We start from the raw sequence: 18,130 nt of genomic DNA on the forward strand, positions 1-18,130 counted from the left end.
AGTAACGTAATGTTGCCCTCGCGAATAATTGAACTTTGCTGTTTCCCAGAAGTCCCGTACAGGAGCACGGATAGGGCAGCCGATGACGGGGATTCGTGGCAAGCACAAGCAAAATGTCCTTTCCACAAATTACAGAATTGAGAATCCTGTCCGACCGTGAATAATAACAGGCAAGTCCGTTTCAACAGCGTCGCCCTGAGGCGAACGGGAATGAACTGAGTACTACTCGAAAGTATGCGAAGTTTATTAGAAAGATTAAAACAGAAATTCCCAACATCAACGCAACAACAAATTCGACCTCTCTTCCCAGTTTCCACAAGTCATACGCCATCTACCGGTCAATCATACACGTCCAACGACCTAAACTCAATCAACACGCGTGAGCATTGAGCAATCATCAATCAATCCATCCATCCCACGTGCGATACACAGCGGCCGAGACAACACTAAGCATGCACTGCACACAAAGGCGCAAAAAGGTTTCGTAAATTAACAAGTAGAGAATTATTCAAATTGTAATTTTTCTCGGAGTGGTTTAGTGTCACTTCACTAGACTCCTCGATTATATTATGGGTAGTTGCATGGGTATCTACTCTCGACAAAATGTCTATATGTATTCGCAACTATATGAGCGAACGCTATATTCCTGCTATATAGTATCGCTCGAGGTCTTTGGGATGCTCTAGTTCCGGAGTTGCAGTCCACGGACGGGTGCGGGAATATTATTAGGCACCGCCGACATTCGGCGTCAGAATAAAACAAGACATACAGTTTCGACCAACATGCAACTCATCGAAGTAGTGCGCTCCCAGAAAGATCGACGGCGATAAGATCTTGCCACGAATGGCCAATGCAGTAGGCCGAAATCTTCGATATATAGATATGTAGCAACCGTCTCACCAAATGAGTTTTTCTTGAAATTTCGTCTGATGCGTGTCAGGTAGGGCTGTTCAAAAATAACTTTTTTTTTCGGATTCCAGCCATTCAGTGATTAAATTGTCAGGTTACCTTAAAAAATGCTGCACACCAAATTTGGTTCAATTCTAACAAGTATAGGGCTCCGCGGATCCAATTAAAATTTTAAATTTATACAGGAAAATTGAAAAAAAAAAATTTACAAATTTTTCTGTCAACCCCATGAAATTGTTGAGCTGTCTTCAGAGACGATGCAAAAAAAATTTGACTCAATTCGGACTAGTAGAAGTGGAGTTATTGGAGTTTTTCGTTGATAATTCTCCAATTATCCTTGATTGGTGGATAATCCGAGAATTATCAACGAAAAACTCCAATAACTCCACTTCTACTAGTCCGAATTGAGTCAAATTTTTTTTGCATCGTCTCTGAAGACAGCTCAACAATTTCATGGGGTTGAGAGAAAAATTTGAAATTTTTTTTTTAAATTTCACGTAGTAAATTAAAAATTTTAATTGGCTCTGCGGACGCTTAGACATGTTCGAATTGAACCAAATTTGGTGTGCAGCCTTTGTTGTGGCAACCTGACAATTTAATCAGTGAATGGCTGGAATCAGGAAAAAAAAGTTATTTTTGAACAGCCCTGTCAGGGCGTAAGCGATTCCAATACCTTCGAGTGCTGAGAATCTTTACCGGAAATCACAGCAAGATCCGGCAAAGTAGTTCTGAAACCTACACCGTTGGCGTAGATGGAAACTTCTCAGCCGACGCCAGCGCTTGCTAGGTCAAAAAATTCCGACACATACAGCCTAGCGATACTACGCCACAATCCCTGTATCAAAACCCTTGCCCGAAACCACAGCACGTCGCAGTCAACATTTATTACTAGATTTCGCTTATACGTCATTATAAAATGTGTATATGTACCGAAGACAAGCGTCGCTCACCCGAAACCCGATTACACCCATCCGCAGCAACTACCTACGAAACTAACACGCCATTTCTTTCAGGGCCATCAGGTCCAAATCGAGGACGTACTTACATACGTGCAATCAGTACGCAAACTTAAGCCGGTACCATCAAAGCCTTGTAATATCCCGGCCCTTACCGGAAACATCCACACGGCCTACGGGCAACAAGAACTAAAATATATATGAGCAGTTTGGCTCTGAAGCAGCATCTCGAGCGATAGCGCGCTACGAGAAAGGAAGTAAGGAAAAGAACATTGTAGGAAAATGACAAAAGACAAACATTCCTCGAGCTATATACCGAAAAAACGCGAAACCCGCGACACCAAACACTCAACCGCGGGCACATCATCGCGGGATGGTATTTGGCAGGTTTTCCCGCGTCCGCGCCCGTCGGAGCGTGACGGGGTCACGCTCGATCGGCGAAAATCGTCTTCCGCAAATTCCAGCGCAAAGGCTCATTGCGAAAACGGCCGCAAATGGTGTATCGACATCTCTACAGTGATTCGGGATTGCATCACGTTTTTCAGTTCCTGCTGCAGGTCCGAGTTGAGTTTGGTGAGCTTCGTGTTGCGGTCTTTCAGCCGCCGGATCGATTGCTGGATGTCGGCCTTAGACCTCCCTTTACTGAAACGCAGGGTGGTATACTTAGTACACGTGTTTGGGGAGCTTGTGGGGCGAGGTAGGTTATTGCTGATGATACGCAAGTAGAGGTAGAAGGAATAGCGTATATTTCTAATCAATTACAAGTAGCTAAATTCGAGACATGCCAAAACTAGTAGAGTAGACTTCCGTGTCGATTCGACCAAGTGTTGCATCACCCTTCATTTTAATTCAGGGGTTCTAAAATACCAGTTGGCAAACCAATTCAGTCTAATTCATATTTATCGTGAATACAAACGCATCGGTGTAACAACAAACTTTTCAAACGTTCAGTAATATCACACTATATAGTGTATAGACATGATATTATGATTTTCATGAAAATGAGATATTTGGCCCGAGGGCGTTGGTATCTTGAAACCGATTTAGTTCATGTCGCGGAATATCACGAGAGCTCAATCGCGAGGTTATACGAGAGCTCTGGGTTTTCTCAGAGATTGAAATGGAAGCCTTCTTTGTTCTAACGGATCCATTAGCGGCTTAACTATTTTCAAAGTCAGCAGCTAAGCCGCATCAGATAATTTGACAGCTTCAATTATGATGACGTTACTCCTAACTAGACGTAAGGAGAATCGCCCGTCATACACAGAAGTTGACAATTACTACAACTCCACAAAATAGACAGTTGAATAATGCTAGTCTGAACATCGACCTGTGAAGCAACTGGCACCAACTTGCTCATTCATTCATAGGAAATTCTGCCAGTCATTTCACAAAAGACAATTAGGGTTCACAGAGACCATGACCAAGGCACACAAGTGGCTACCGACAAGATAGCTCAATGGTGAAGCGTCCGGCTTCTTGTTCGGTACACTGTAAAAAATCTGGTAGATTTACTGGGAAATCACTGTAAATTTTAGAACGAATTACCGGTCGCAGCCAATAACTGAACGTAGCTTGTAATTTTACATTTTGATATGTAATATTACCTTAATTTAGCTGTGAAGTCAAGTTACCAGAATTTCTTCGCAAAATTACTGACGGTTACTCGATACTGCAGTTTACCAGGCTATTGGCAAAATTGATTAGCTTCAAAATCGCTGCAGCCAATGTATATGGGGAACTGAATGTTACTGATATATCATTCTCGTGGTGATTTGTCCTGATTCAACCTCGTTCGCGAAACTGGGGTCTGTCATACGGAAATTGGTGGCCCTAGTACAAATTTCAGTACAGTATATAGTAGGGTACAAGAAACAACTGGCAATCGTAGCTAATGTGGTTTTACACCATGGCCAATATATTATATCATAAGGCTATGGCTATACGGCCGGTGTCGCCGGTTACATTCGTCGTCACGGATAGAACTGATAAGTTAGAAAATCAGTTTAGGATGTATAATATTGTTTAGGAAACTAGAAATATCAGCACAGCATGCTCAGTCGATCATTTGTTAAAGGCGGACAAGGCGACCAGTAATGGGTAACATTAGGTTACCGTTACGCGTTACTGGGTTTCTGATATTCGTTGTAAACAACCAACGCACAACTGTGACATCACAAGCAGCGTCTGGTTAAGTAAGTACAGTAAGTAGTGAACAACACATGGAATAAATATCAATTTATACGAGATTAGATGAAAAAGAAAGGGACTATATGTAATAGTAAATGTTTCTGTATGGAAAACACGACCTAGATCAAACATTATAAGGTGGCCAGTAAATATTATTAGTGGCATATGTGAGCGGATGAATATATCACTTATTTCGAAATCGTCTGAGTGTAGTCTGGCTCTGGCCAGTGGCCGTTACTGAGATTTGAGCAAAGGGTGAAGCGAAGCTTGTTGTGCTTGAAGAAAGTGGACACGATCGTTGAAGATTGCCAGGAATGATGAATGGGGTACGCATCGTAAAAGGTACAGTACTACATAGCATTTGTTACCGTGAATATCTACGACTGTGCAGTGTGCACACCGCCGGGATGACTTTGATTTCATGATTGAAATATTTCATTCGCCGCATTTTCTGTTCTATTTTGGGATATTAGTCGACTTATATAGTGACCTGTGCCACCACATACTCCGCCGCGGAGGAGTTGAAACTGTTGGTTTCTTACTGTCATTTTCGGGCCATACCATAGAGATGTTTTCATTCACTGCTGGATTTGTTTGGCACACACGCCACCTCAAATGAGGAACCTTTAGCTTCAATACATTAGATAAAGTATGTCTTGAATCTTTGCTATATCATGTAAAATGCGGAGCCGTCATCACACAATGTACCAGTACCGGTACTTCGAAACATGTTATATTTTTGTTAGCCCATTTGTCTTAGTCTTTGTCTAGATTAGCAACTTTGCTTAATATAGCGACTTATGCATGAATTCTTTTCAGTGGAACTGCATGTTACACAGAAGGAATGAGGACGAGAAAAAGAAACAACTGGAAGTTTGGCCGGTGGTGGAATTAATTCACCTTCTCTTGAGACCACTCGTGTTACTGCATGTCTCCTAAAGAAGAATTAGACCTCCAGCAGCAATACCTTTCCATCGATAACCATTTCATCGTGAATCATGAATGAATATACAGTTTGTACCAATGTCGTTTTGGGAGTGTGAAGAAACTTTTCCGATATTTTAACATCGCGTTGCTTTGCGATAGGTATGGATGTACGCTAATTTACAAGCTGGTATGTAGTCCAGATTTACACGGACAGCCTGTAGGTAGGTAGGCGGTAAAATTACAGTCTCGGTCGTAAATGTACAGTAGAACATGTAGATTGGATATACCGCGGGAGACTGTAACATTACAGTCTGGTGTGTAAAGTCAGATTACCAGACGAATGTAAGTTAAATTTACGTTGACTAACGGTAATGTTATATTACCACGAAATGTCTGGCTACCGTGCTTCCAAACATTTCGCAGTAAATCGAGGTTTTTATTTTTTACAGTGTAGGTCGTGGGTTCGATCCCCGGCCGGGTCAGACCAAAGACCTGGTTAGCAGTGTTGGGATCAAGTCATTACCTTCGAGTCACGAGTCATCTCAAGTCATTGCACATTTTGACTCGAGTCAAGTCGAATCAATCGATTTTCAAAAGTGATTCAAGTCAAGTCAAGTCACTCGTTTTCTGGAGGTGACTCGAGTCAAGTCAAGTCACAAGTCGAGTCAAATTGAATTTTCGAAGTATGAGTGATGCTGCAAAGTCATTACATTTTGCTGTTTGGCTGAAGGACAGAGGAATTGGCCATTTATCTTGAATCAAATAACGAATATAAAGTTAAATATACATGCAAAAAGTGTTGTATCGCCCACACACACGAAGAACGGCTAATAAAATACGGGAGTAACTGTATAGCTACATGCTAGAGTCTGTTATTATAAGCCAACATAGAGGATCAAAAACGAAGCCTCGAGAAGTTGAACAAATTTATATGGTACAATACCAGTGATGGGACGACTCGAGTCATGACTTGACTCGAGTCACTTTGCTAAAATGACTTGACTCGGCTTATCAGAAATGTGGATTGACTCGTGACTCAAAGCAAAATTCACGAGTCAATTTCAAGTCATCAAGCAATCGGTGTCGATAAAAATCACTGTATCTTGCTATCGGATTGGTCGCGAAACGCTGGTGTAACCCGTGAGAGCGACAAATCATCCAGTGACCGCGCGTTTTACTGAGCCTCCATTGTTCTCTCACAAATAAATTGACCGCTAACGAAGTGATCGAAACTTACAGCTTACGCTGTCGTAAACTAGCACAGTAAAATAATTTAATAGCAAAATGTCTATTACTGTTCTCTGTTATTACCTGAACCAAACTTCTTGTTTTATTGAAATTGAACTCGAAGATAGTTTATATAGTCCTCAACCATTGGCGCGTGATCGAATTATATCATATCAATTTGTAAATGGGTGATGTATTGCATCTTATCAATTCGTTCTCTATTCTCTATTTTGGCTGGTAACTATAAAGCTGAGGCTATGCTATTACTTAATTAGTTTAGCATTTCTACGTATATGTAAGCGATGCAGCTCCTTCTTGTGTGTATATTCAACTTCATATTGTTTCATCGGTTCAGAATCAATGACCCCTCAATCTGTATTTCAGACAGCTAGCAAAATGCAATGACGTAAGCATGCCGCAGAGTTCGAAAAGGCAACTTGACTTAAAATGTGACTTGACTCGTGACTTGACTTGACTCGAGTCACCTGCGAAAATCGATTGACTTGAATTGACTCGAGTCCAACTGTGCAATGACTCGTGACTCGAAGGTAGTGACTTGATCCCAACACTGTACAATACACTACCGATCTCCACATCCGTGAGAATATAAACGCATAAACTACATATTCGTCCAATTTAAATCATAAGACTGATGGTAAATGCGAGCACTGCGCAATGTAAGCACCTGGGCCGTCTAAGAAACAGAGATACGTTTCTATTTGATCAATCTATCGCTACCACGACAACGTAAGCTGTGATCGTTTCGTTCGCGGTCAATTTATTTGTAATGTAACAATGGCGGATCAGTGAAACGTACAAACAGAAAATCTACCATATGTGTAGTAATCTGTAGGACTACCATTAAAGCTAGTAAAAATGTTAGTAAAACTAACATGTTTTCAAGTACGGTAGTTCTAGTTCTAGTTGCTGATTTTGATAATTGAGTAGTTGTAGTTCTAGTTGCGGATTTTGAAAATTGACTAGTTCTAGTTCTAGTTGCGGATTTTGGAAATCCGGTAGTTCTAGTTTTTTTATGGTTGCGATTTCAAAAACTACGTAGTTCTAGCTGCGCTTTTTGAAAATCCAGTAGTTTGAACAAGTCAGATGATCAATTTGTTTTTGGTCAATTTATTTGTGATGTAACAGTGGAGGATCAGTGAAACGTACAATTAGTGAATGACTGCTGGTTGCTCTCACAAGTGACACAGGCGTTTCGCGAACAAGTCGAACATACATAAGATGGGGTGATTTCATCGACACCATTTACCTAATGACTTGAAATTGACTCGTAAATTTTGCTGAGTCGCAAGTCTATCACATTTCTGAAGCGCCGAGTCAAGTCAAGTCATACGAAAAAGTTGACTCGAGTCAAATCATGACTCAAGTCATCCCAACACTGCTTGTTAGTAACATTGTTATCCATAACTTCCCCGCTTGGCGCTCATGCATTAATGGGATAGCATGAAGGGGTGGTGCAAGACTTAGAAAACCGTAAAAGGCTGTTTCTGGGCCTTCGTTGTCCAGCGGCATATGCACATCATGCACTTATGATATGCATATGTGCAGATCGTGTGTATATGTATCATGAGTCGGTGTATATGCCGCAAAAACATCAAGGACAAAACTAAACTACGTCCTTTCCTGTTTTTTGGGGCAAACTAGTTACTTTTTCACGCTTTGAATTTCGAAAATTAGAAAGTCGTTTTGAGAAGAGTTTTCGGAGCGAAATCGACATAAGAACCCCTTGAACTGTCCCCCCGTATCGCGGTAACCGAATATATTCTCGGAGCTGTCACCATTCTGCGTTTGCGCCGTGAAGTATCCACATCCGATCGACAGCTAAAAGTATGGTGTTAAATTTAACGATACAACCAAATCTTGTCGACTTCTTGGCTCTTGTTCAATACAAATTCACAGAAATCCAATCGAAAACAAATGGGACCCGATTAGAAAACATGTGATCTGCATCAACTCACTCTTGACTAGGCTTCTCGGCGACCACGGGCAAATCGTCATTCAAATCTGATAATATGATTTTCGGCGAGGTATCGTCGACGGCGACTTCGTTGATTTTAATGGATCTACTCCTCGGTGGTTTCGTCGGTGCCTGAAACGGGTGATTGTCAATCAGTGGGCACGTGAAACGCGAAGCAAGAAAACCTTCTAACGGGGGCTGGTCGGGAAAAGGTACACGCAGAGGTTTCCACGCAAGTAAAGAAGTGCGTATTCTAGGACTAGTTTTGCCTAAATAAATAAAAACTGTCAACATTAGTGAATGGCTGGCTGGATTCAAAAATTTCCACACGCAGACAAGAATGCTTTGAGTGAATGGTGATACCAAAATCGTGTCAAACTATCGTCCATCGAGGTGGATACGAAATTTAGGAGTTGCTAAATACACCATGTCATGATGCAGGGTTGTAACCAAGTCACAAGGCTCCGAGTCACAAGTCAATCTCACTTTCATAGTATTCACTCGAGTCAAGTCGAGTCATTTTCAATTCACCACCGAGTCAAGTCCGAGTCCAAGTCATCGAGCAGGTATTATGACTCGTGTCCGAGTCCAAGTCATTGTGTTGACTGCTCAGTTTCCAGTTGAAGTCTTGTTAGAACCACTGTTATAACTCTGCTTGGTGATATCGAATGGTTCGCATTTATAATATACTAATTTTCCTCACTTTTAATAGTTTCTGGTTGCATTTTCAAGTACCAGTACCAATACATGAAATCCCAATAGGTTGATCACCTAACTATTCTTCGAAATTACAATGAAATGTTGGTCTTGGCAGTCTGAGTCTCGAGTCATATGACTTGGTTCGAGTCAAGCACAATGACTCGAGTCCAAGTCGAGTCATCAGAAAATCGTGACTCGAGTCATTACAACCCTGTCATGATGTCACGCATTATTGATGCGGTAAGGAATTTCAATTTCAAAATACGAGAAACACACAGCGCGGGCACAAACGTTACAAGTTAACGCGACATTTTCAAACGCGACACCAGGGTTGTAACTGGAGTCATTTTTACTTCACCACAGAGTCAAGTCCAAGTCCAGGAGTGACGGGTTGAGTCCGAGTATAAGTCATACAGTGCACTGTTCATAATGAGATAAGACGGGTTGAGCTGACTTCTGTGAAACTCTTGGGTGATATCGAAAGGCTCGCATTCATAATACTCATTTTTCTCACTCTCAACATGTTTATTCAAACAGATCAAATAGGGTATATGCGCATATTCTTCAAGTATCGGTCCTGCTTCACGAAAATTCAATAAAGTAATATAGAATGTCTCAAGTCCAGTCAACAAAAAATTGCGAGTCAAGTCATTACAACCCTGCGTGACACGAATTCTTTTTGTCAAACTCGAAAACAGACAAATATTGTAAATATATTGCTACCGTTGACCGACACTAGAGACCCTGTCTTGCCCATGTTAGTTTATCAATCGAGTGTGTGCCGACGAAAAAACTTTCAGCCGGGATTCTGTTAAAGAAATTTATGTCTCGAAACGCACCTTTCTGTGAGCGCTCCCGTCTGGGGAAGTAGAGTCTTTCTTTTCCTTCTTACCAGATTTCTCTTCACCTGCGAGAAGTAAAAAAGTCTCAAATGACGTCTGTAAATTTACCTCGGCAATATCAAGACAATTACGGTTGTGCCGTGGTGCGGGCGTGGGCTTCGTTTCCGGGTCGTCCTCCGACCGGGACTTGACCACTTCCTCCGAGCCGTCCGACGTGACCGGGGCAGTCGGACTTTCCGTTGCGGCTTTCGCCGAGGACAACTCGTCGATTTTCACATCGTCAAAACGGCTGAAGTCGGCGAATTCCTCGATACGGTCGGCGGGCTTTCGCGGCTGTAATCGAAATTTGTCTCAGTCACGTTTCCGCCAGCGCGAGGACGGAAATCTCAGACAACGCAATGTGAAGTAGACTCTGGAATTCCGTGAGTGTTCTTCGATTCTCGGACATCTTTTTATCCCCCAGACAGTTCGATCATCGAAATCGAGTCAGAAATGTGAAATAAACTAATACTACCTTGATAGAGAGAGAGATGATTACTATTTTTTTGTAGTTGGCTTAAAAACGACTTGGAAATAGAATTTCTCCCAACATCAGCTATCACAGGACCCATTACATCTTTACCGAGAGGGAGAGAGTTTATTCGGTTTATCCGGATACACATTAATACGTAATACCGCGGTCAAAACTAATCCGAACTATACATTAACAAAACTGCCAACTCGCTCAAACGACATGATATATCAATAATTAGGAAACACTTTTCTAATTCATTATTCGAGTATAGTTTGATTCCATTATTGACACCAAGAAAAAAAAACTTACTGGGGCTTGTTGAGGCCTCGGCGGTGGCGTAGGCGCAGACGAAACCTGGACCGGGTCGCTTTCGGCAACGAAATCGTCAGATTCAACGACATCCGCCTTGGCCGGTTTGGCTTGTTGCGGCCTGGGCGGGGGTGTCGGTACGTTGGGACTGATGGCAAGCGTCCGATTCGGACTTGGCATTCCGTCGACGACGTCTTCCGAGCTAGCAATCGACGTGTCAGACCCGGACCTGCAGGCAATCGCGACACGGTTGATTCCGAATATAATATTAATTGTATTGATTCGAGTCGAGTAGCCACTAGCTACAGACAATTTTTTTCGAGTACTAAAATTATATGCCCCTTTCAACTAAGAGCTACATTATCGGTGGATATTATCAGTTTCGATGCTTTTTCCTCACAGTGGAAGCCTTAAAACCTCGATTCATCTTGTCACAGTATCCGAAAGAGGTAGCATAAAGCTCCCGTCATGTCAACCCACTGCATGATAGGAAAAATATCTAATTATCTTTATGTGGTGTAGAACTGGCAATATTTTCTTTGTGGCCGCATGAGATGTATTTGAACACATCATCCATACAACAGCAACATACTGTGTGTGGTGTGACGTCGGAGCGAGTTATGCTACCCAAACGTTTGTGGCCATACTTTGGTCGCAGCGGCCTCGAAGACCAGTCGCTTTGGTACTCCTGGTCCGACGTTTTAGAGTCGGCTTGCTTCACGGTCGGTTCAATCTCCGACAGGGAACGGTCGCTGCTACGCTCTGACGAGCACGATGAGTGCGAAGAGGACCTCGCCCTCGGACCTAGACGAAAAATTGCATACAATTTAGTTGAGACACCCGAAAGTGATAATAACTGACGGCCTTGTGATTTCATGAAACAGGTGGGAGGAGCCAGCAGCCAGCGAAACGTTTGTATGGCAGGCAATGACTGTTTTGAACAGTGTGCACGAAACGTGAAATGTGTTACTAATTTAGCTTGCTCCGGTACAAAAAAGTCAATGTCAAAAAGAAAAGGCGTACCCGGGTGACTGTCCGCTTCCGACAAATCGTTCTGCAGCGAGCCGTAAGGATTGGTCAGTGACTTGTGCGAAGGCGGCACCGCGTATTTCAACTGACCGCCTTCGTCGTCGTCGGTGCTCTTGGCCAGGTCCCTGTCCTTCCTCATTTTGGCCGAGTGCAGCTCGTGTCGCGATGGCGTGATCCGAAGCGCCACCGGATGAGGGAGATTATCCTTCAACGATGAAATATTCATTGCGTTCTCCTATACTGCACAAAATTATATCGACGGCTGCGATGACCATGTTCCATCAGGACAGCGATAAGTTAGTTCAAAACAGCATACGTCCCAAAGACTTACAGGCGTAAGCTGTTCTTGCCTGGGATTATTATAATAATTGTGTCTAGCTTAGTGGTTCTTAGCCATTACTAACCTGGCTAACCCGTGTATGCTAATCTGTAAGCCGTCACATTACACATTCAGTACATTATATCGGATACTGGTACACAAAATGACACGTGCATCAACAACAGAGTTAAAAAAAGCTTCTGGACGTACAGAACTTCAGTATAGAATCGAGTAGTATATTCATATTGAAATCACCCCGAATATTTTCGGATGACACTCGTCAGGGGTAATCGTCAGCAGCTAGTAGAGAATTGGAAAGAACATGGTACATCAACAATCGATGACGTCATCAGCATGAAATGAGATCTCAAATAAGAGAGCGTTCAATGTACTATTTTAAGACGATTGATGAGAGTTGAAAGAATAAAACAAAAACATGATTTTCACACAAAACAAAAATATTATTGATGAATAATACTAAAAATAAGTGAGACTTGTGTTGTATGCTGTGTGTGTTTTGACCTCCAGCGTGCCCACGAGACTGATCTAACACTGGTCTAGCTTGATTCAAGCCGTAATTCCACTCGAGTTTGAATGTGACAATTTTACCTAGCTGCCCATCCAGCTACAGTGGTGAAATATTCTTCGGCACACAGATATAAAATACGATCAAAGTTCGATGCTCACGGAATCGACAAAGGGACTCACATTTTGCACCAGGCTCTGATCGAAATTGGCTAAATTGGTAGAGCTCGAGGTACGATCGCTGAACGTCTCCCACTTTTCCTTCGACGATAATGAAATATTGATATCGCACGTTACCTCGATCAAAAGAATCAATATCTCACCTGCTGCGTGACCCATTCCGTATGATCTTCCACCCGTTTCTTGGGCGTGGGTGTATCACCGTCTTTTGAGGCTGAAATTGAAACGATGATGAGTAGTGTCCACAACTGGATGTCTTAATTGATGTTTGCGGGTATATAAAATGTGTTGACTATATTTGAATTTCTAGATACTACATACACATTCGACTGTGCAAACATCACCCAACATACATTTTATCATTCAGACTCGATGGCTTGCATTGATGCATTTTTCTTGAAAGTGTGATGATGTCCAATCAAGTTTCTAATGCAGTCGTACCCCAGACTCCTGGAGTTGTTAGTCGAGTATATAAGAGCTAGTCAAAAAGATTGTAAAACACTGCAATCGGCCAGCCACAAACCCCAATTCTCACCCCCGACACACAAGAGAATCTGTGCGTTCAAACCTTCATTACACAAGAGGACAACCTCCAAAAAAATTAACGCTTCACTCACCAGACGAGCTACTTTTGGATTTTACCGGCGACTTCACGACAGCAGGTCGCACTTGTTCCTCGTCCGGCCCGGATTTCGACTTGCTGCCGGCCTGCGCCTTTTGCCCGGCGGGAAACAGATTGGGAGGATGTCCGAACATTTTTAGCAGCGGCGGCAGCAGTGATTCGGGTAACACTGGTGGCAAGTCGAAGCCGTTTTTCCTAGCTACTACTAGATGGAAGGCGGCACAAAATTCTAAGAGGGTTAAGTGTCCGTCTTGATCCATATCGCAGAGCTCCCTGAATGAGAAGCGTAACTTTGATTAAACTCATTCCAACTGGCGAATACAGCCGCGCAAATTGGCAACGTTTCTGCGTTAACTAACAGTATTCTTACAAGTCTGTCGAATCGACAACACAAATTATAAATCATACCTCACATAAAATTATGTGCATTCGTACTGATTTTAAAAGAGTAGGCTAATTTCAGAAATATGACATAGGCCTATGTTTCAAAGTTGGATGTTCAGTAGAGTTCAATATCCGCATCAAACACTGCTTTTAATGATTTTTAATAACCGAAATAAAACACCAGCACACTTCAAAATTCCAGTGCACACATAACTGTATTGCAGCCCACATGCTACAATGCATCATGGCTTCAAGTTAGCCTATGAAGTATATTTGAGCGCTTGATCAACACGTGCTTGCAAGTCGATCATTATTATGGTTGATGGGATCCGTCAATCACAAGATTCACAACCGCTTTTCCCAATGCTGCATTGCGATTGTGCATGTGATTAATCGATTCGCTTTTAGTCATCGGATTCAATGTCCAACTGATATGATTTGATTAAAATGGCATAAAACATGATTCAAATTAATTTCCAGCCGTTCATCTCTGGAGCTCTGCGCATAATATTCTGCCTACACCGAAAAGTGAGCTTTTGGAACCAAATTGATTTGAAATTATCCTCGGGATTAGATACATATTAAACGTAAAATATTGTCGCAACACAAAATATAGCCTTTAATTTTCACAGGCAAGCCGTTACCAACAACAACTTTTTCGCCTAAGCAATTTCGTTGCAAATTCAATGAAAATATATCCTACCATATATGTGATAGCTCCGGTATGGGCAACCTTGATTTCGTGAAAAAATTACGAGCCGTCTGACCTGAAACCGTGAAAGCAAAATGAAAGAACGCACCAATATTGACTGAGCATACAACATTGTGTTGATCACATAGTTTCACAAATATCACCGATATATCGAAGGTCACATACAAGTGAAGTCACCATAAGCCCAGCATATATCAACAACTATCTTTCACTTCAGGATTAGGCTAGAATTTTTGTCTTCCATGGCCGAACAGGATGCAAACAAAACTGTTCATGGTAAATGAACCAGCCTTTATTTGCTACAGCAAAAACTGCTTAGCCATATCCCATACCCTTCTAGTGCGCCATAGGCTATGTCAAGAATATATGAATTCCTACTTAGCCCAATACCTAAAAACTTTCCATAACACCACCACAGAAAGGGAATACTATTATAATCCTATTTTGGGATATAAGAGAAGATAGGCCACAGTGAAAACTCGTGGTTTTCCCTCCGACATGAATTCCTGCTATTTCAGCTATGTACTTTTAGCCGTGTAACAGCATCAAATTTAAACATTGTGTTCAATCAAGCAGTGTTGGGTCAAGTATTCAGATGTGACCACCAAGTAATCTGATACAAGACCAGTTGGTTGGAGCCATGCTAGTGATATCATTCTGTTCCATACACAATTGCTGACATAATGATCAGGCATATCATGAATCTCTGCATCATAACAAACCACAAATACAATATCAATATGAATATGACACTATCACCCGCCTGTTGAAACTATAACCACGGAAACTGGGAGTAGAGCTCTCTGAGAAAAGCTCAGCCCAGACAAGCTATTTAGAGATGGAATTTAAGGAAGACAAATTATCAAGCTGCTTGTCAGAAAATTAGTCATAATGCTATACTCCTATATTCAAAGCAACACTTTGAAAGAACTCTGAAGCTCACCATCGATTTTTCCATCCAACTTATGCTGCATCGACGAAAACTGGTTCCTATAATATTTTCCTTGTTCCTCGGTGACAAACCACGGATCGGGGACTGAGTTATTGACTCCTCTGCTATTATTTTGGCGGTATTTCATACCATCCGGTGTAGGCTTGGAATTTTCCGCGCCAGCAGACTTGGTCGACCGCAAATTAAACGCCCCAACGTTATCTTTTGGTTTGGGACTGTCCGTAACAGATTCACTATCCGCATCCGCCGACTTGTGACGCAGCAAATGATTTATCGTGCTGCCGGGACCGTGAGTGGCAGTCTCTGTCGGGGCATGCTTCAAACTCGGCTGGACTCTGGGAGCGGGGGCAGGCACGTCAGTGCCAATTCCAGTCCGGTTTAAAATAGATGATTCTTGGAGTTGAGATACTGGCGCAGGGTTCTGGAAAAAGGTATTAATGCGTTGATTAGTTAGTGATTTTAAAACTGCCAATGATTGATTTGCACGTCGGGTCTCAATTTTTTTCAATGTTTCTTCATACCATTTTACCTCCACATAATTTTGCGGATTAGAAAACACTTAAATTTGCATTGCATTCTCATTCATTACATCAAAACAACCGGCTAATATCGACTGCAAGTTTCAATCAGATAACATTGAAACTTAACGACTTTGTACGTTGGTATGCCATCAGTTACAATGAAATCCAGTTTTAGAATTGCTAATGATTATTACCACTTACCAGATACAATCCTATGACGTACTGCCTTAAATTACTATCCACAGGAATGCTACTCAAGTAATTTAGATTGGCTTTAGTAAACATCCATGCTACTTCCAGTGGAGGTGAATTGGGCTTACTTTTTGTGTCAACAAAGTGCAAGTGGGTCAACTACAGAAAACATGACAAAATTAGCTTTCAGCATCGTAAACAATATGGGATCATTCAATATACGGCTGCATGGTATTGTTGATTAACTCTACTAACCTATGTTGGCTATGTAAGATCATAATACTGAATATTGACCCAAATATCGGCCATTTCATGAAATTGGTATTAGGTGTCTGCCGATCATCAGTAGCCTATAGTAAAGAAGTACAACAATAAAAGCAGGTCTACCTGATTCCTCGGTGTTACAGGGTATGTTCCTTTTCCTATGTAAGCTGGTGCTGGAGATGAAAATGATTCAGGAGTAGAAAATTCATTGGGGTGGACGGCAGAAGATGGGTCTTTGAATGAGGACCATCCTTCTTCCTTTCTAGCACCATCCCCTAAAAGCAGATTGCTGTTCAGCAAATGCTAAAAACATACTTCTAAGATAGTACATTCACAGAAGTTTGTTTTCTGAAGAAACCAAGAAGCATTAATCCGAAGAAGAGCACGTCTCCATGCAGTGAAATTTAACTAAACTACAGAACAATAAGAATTGATGCTGGCAAAAACAACTTCCTTTGTTATGGCAAAGATATTTGTCTGAACTAAATGGATATATGGCACAGTCGAACTGGCTCGTGCACAATGTAAATAAATGCACAAAGTCACAATGTAGCCTATCCAAATCTGCCCTAGAGTTTGACCAATGCATAGGCCAGTAGTCTGAGTCAGATAACAAAAAAACACGTCTATTTCGTGCTAAACACAGGGAAGGTATATTATAGCCAATAATGATACCTGCATGAACTGGGCTCTCGTCGAAGCTTGTCCAACTTTTTACTGTCTCCTTAGAGGGCTTTTCGTGCAGCAAAGCCGGCCTTGGAGTTCCAGTAGCCATAGGAATTAATGAACCTCAAAATTCGTAGAGTTGCATATTTCTTAGCGAAAAAATTAATTCATTCAAATATATTTTCTGCAAAACAAAAACGGACGATAGACTGCAAATCCAAGAACCCAACATAATATTTCCAGTAACAGTATAGCTTTGACGACTGTAAACATGTTTATATGAAAATGTATAACGTTTATAATGTATTTTATGAAGTTTATATAAATGTTTTTAGAGTTTCTTGGAGGTACAGAACTTATTCATATTGAAATGAACCAGACTATTTTCGGCTGACACCCGTCATCATGGGTAATCGTCGGCACTTTGGGAGAGTGTCAGCCAAAAATATTGGGGTTCATTCAATATGAATATACTATTTAATTGGGTTTAAATGTTTTCATATTTATATACATTACGTGTACGTGGTAACATGGAAAATTGCCTGTCAGCGAGAACATAGAAGCAACCACACTGTCAGGGCGACGAGGTATAGCGTTGTGGATTGTGGGTTCAAACCCAAGCAGGGTCAGATCAAAGACTCGCTTGCAAAATTCATACGGTAGCTGTGGCTTCCTCTATAGGTAGGTGCTAGGCCAGGGGCGGGCAAACTACGGCCCGCGGGCCGCAACACCGTTCTGTGCGGCCCGCGAGAGTCTATAGAAACTTATTTAAAATATTGATAAAATAAGTACTAAAAATCGAATTAATGCAGGGACTTGATTAAACTTTTTCTTAGTATATTTCACCATGAGAATTCCAAGGCAGTGGTTCTCAACCTGGGGGACGTGTCCCCCCTGTGGGGTCGTGAAAGCATCTGAAGGGGATCGCGAAGCTGAGCCCAACTGAAAAGTTTTTTGACATACAATTGACATACAATTCATAATTATGGCTTTGTATTTCATATTTAAAAATCTCTCATCCATAGTCACAACCTTCCATGCCACAAAACCATCCGTTAGGTTTGCCAGCATCCTGGTTGCGTTTCATGATATGACGATAAGGGGGGCGGGGGGGGGCATGTCTTAAAAAGTTTGAGAACTACTTTTCTAAGGTAAGTACTTCCTATATTATTCTCCATGTTTAATTTCTGGCGCGACAGCCCGATCTCAAGGCCCA

General features: G+C 41.8%; 1 protein-coding gene and 2 long non-coding RNA genes across 4 annotated transcripts in view; 2 read left to right on the forward strand and 1 right to left on the reverse strand.

Annotated features, from left to right (window-relative positions):
* LOC145452878 (uncharacterized) overlaps positions 1 to 18,130 on the forward strand; it is a 193,675-nt gene that overhangs the window by 18,591 nt on the left and 156,954 nt on the right. The gene's annotated exons all lie outside the window — the stretch shown is intronic.
* On the forward strand, positions 27 to 5,120 carry LOC145452876 (uncharacterized). Of its 2 annotated transcripts, XR_013919571.1 has the most exons (3): positions 30 to 940; positions 1,563 to 4,397; positions 4,875 to 5,120. It is a non-coding gene; the product is annotated as an uncharacterized LOC145452876 (long non-coding RNA). The 2 variants fall into 2 exon arrangements; XR_013919570.1 differs by having other exon boundaries at positions 27 to 940; positions 1,563 to 5,120.
* On the reverse strand, positions 1,779 to 17,126 carry LOC145452859 (ralBP1-associated Eps domain-containing protein 1-like). Its single transcript, XM_080330997.1, has 14 exons — positions 16,924 to 17,126; positions 16,372 to 16,523; positions 15,263 to 15,692; positions 14,311 to 14,374; positions 13,219 to 13,496; positions 12,745 to 12,815; positions 12,605 to 12,682; positions 11,572 to 11,782; positions 11,196 to 11,352; positions 10,549 to 10,777; positions 9,857 to 10,058; positions 9,723 to 9,790; positions 8,186 to 8,316; positions 1,779 to 2,507 (listed from the first exon to the last, which is right to left on the reverse strand). The coding sequence occupies exons 1-14, from the start codon at positions 17,021 to 17,023 to the stop codon at positions 2,339 to 2,341; spliced, it is 2,340 nt and encodes a 779-aa protein (XP_080187123.1). The 5' UTR covers positions 17,024 to 17,126; the 3' UTR covers positions 1,779 to 2,338.

Source organism: Botryllus schlosseri, chromosome 12, assembly GCF_051294905.1.
Source record: "Botryllus schlosseri isolate E-star chromosome 12, Bs_hap1, whole genome shotgun sequence".
NCBI classification, from domain to species: Eukaryota; Metazoa; Chordata; class Ascidiacea; order Stolidobranchia; family Styelidae; genus Botryllus; species Botryllus schlosseri.

Excerpts from the sequence above, each read along its gene's own strand:
- LOC145452859 (XM_080330997.1), bottom strand. The coding sequence starts at position 17,023 with ATGGCTACTGGAACTCCAAGGCCGGCTTTGCTGCACGAAAAGCCCTCT. Across the intron at positions 12,816-13,218 it reads ATCCAAAAGTAGCTCGTCTG|CCTCAAAAGACGGTGATACA; the intron begins GTGAGTGAAGCG and ends TTTCAATTTCAG. Across the intron at positions 11,783-12,604 it reads ATCAGAGCCTGGTGCAAAAT|GATAATCTCCCTCATCCGGT; the intron begins GTGAGTCCCTTT and ends TCATCGTTGAAG.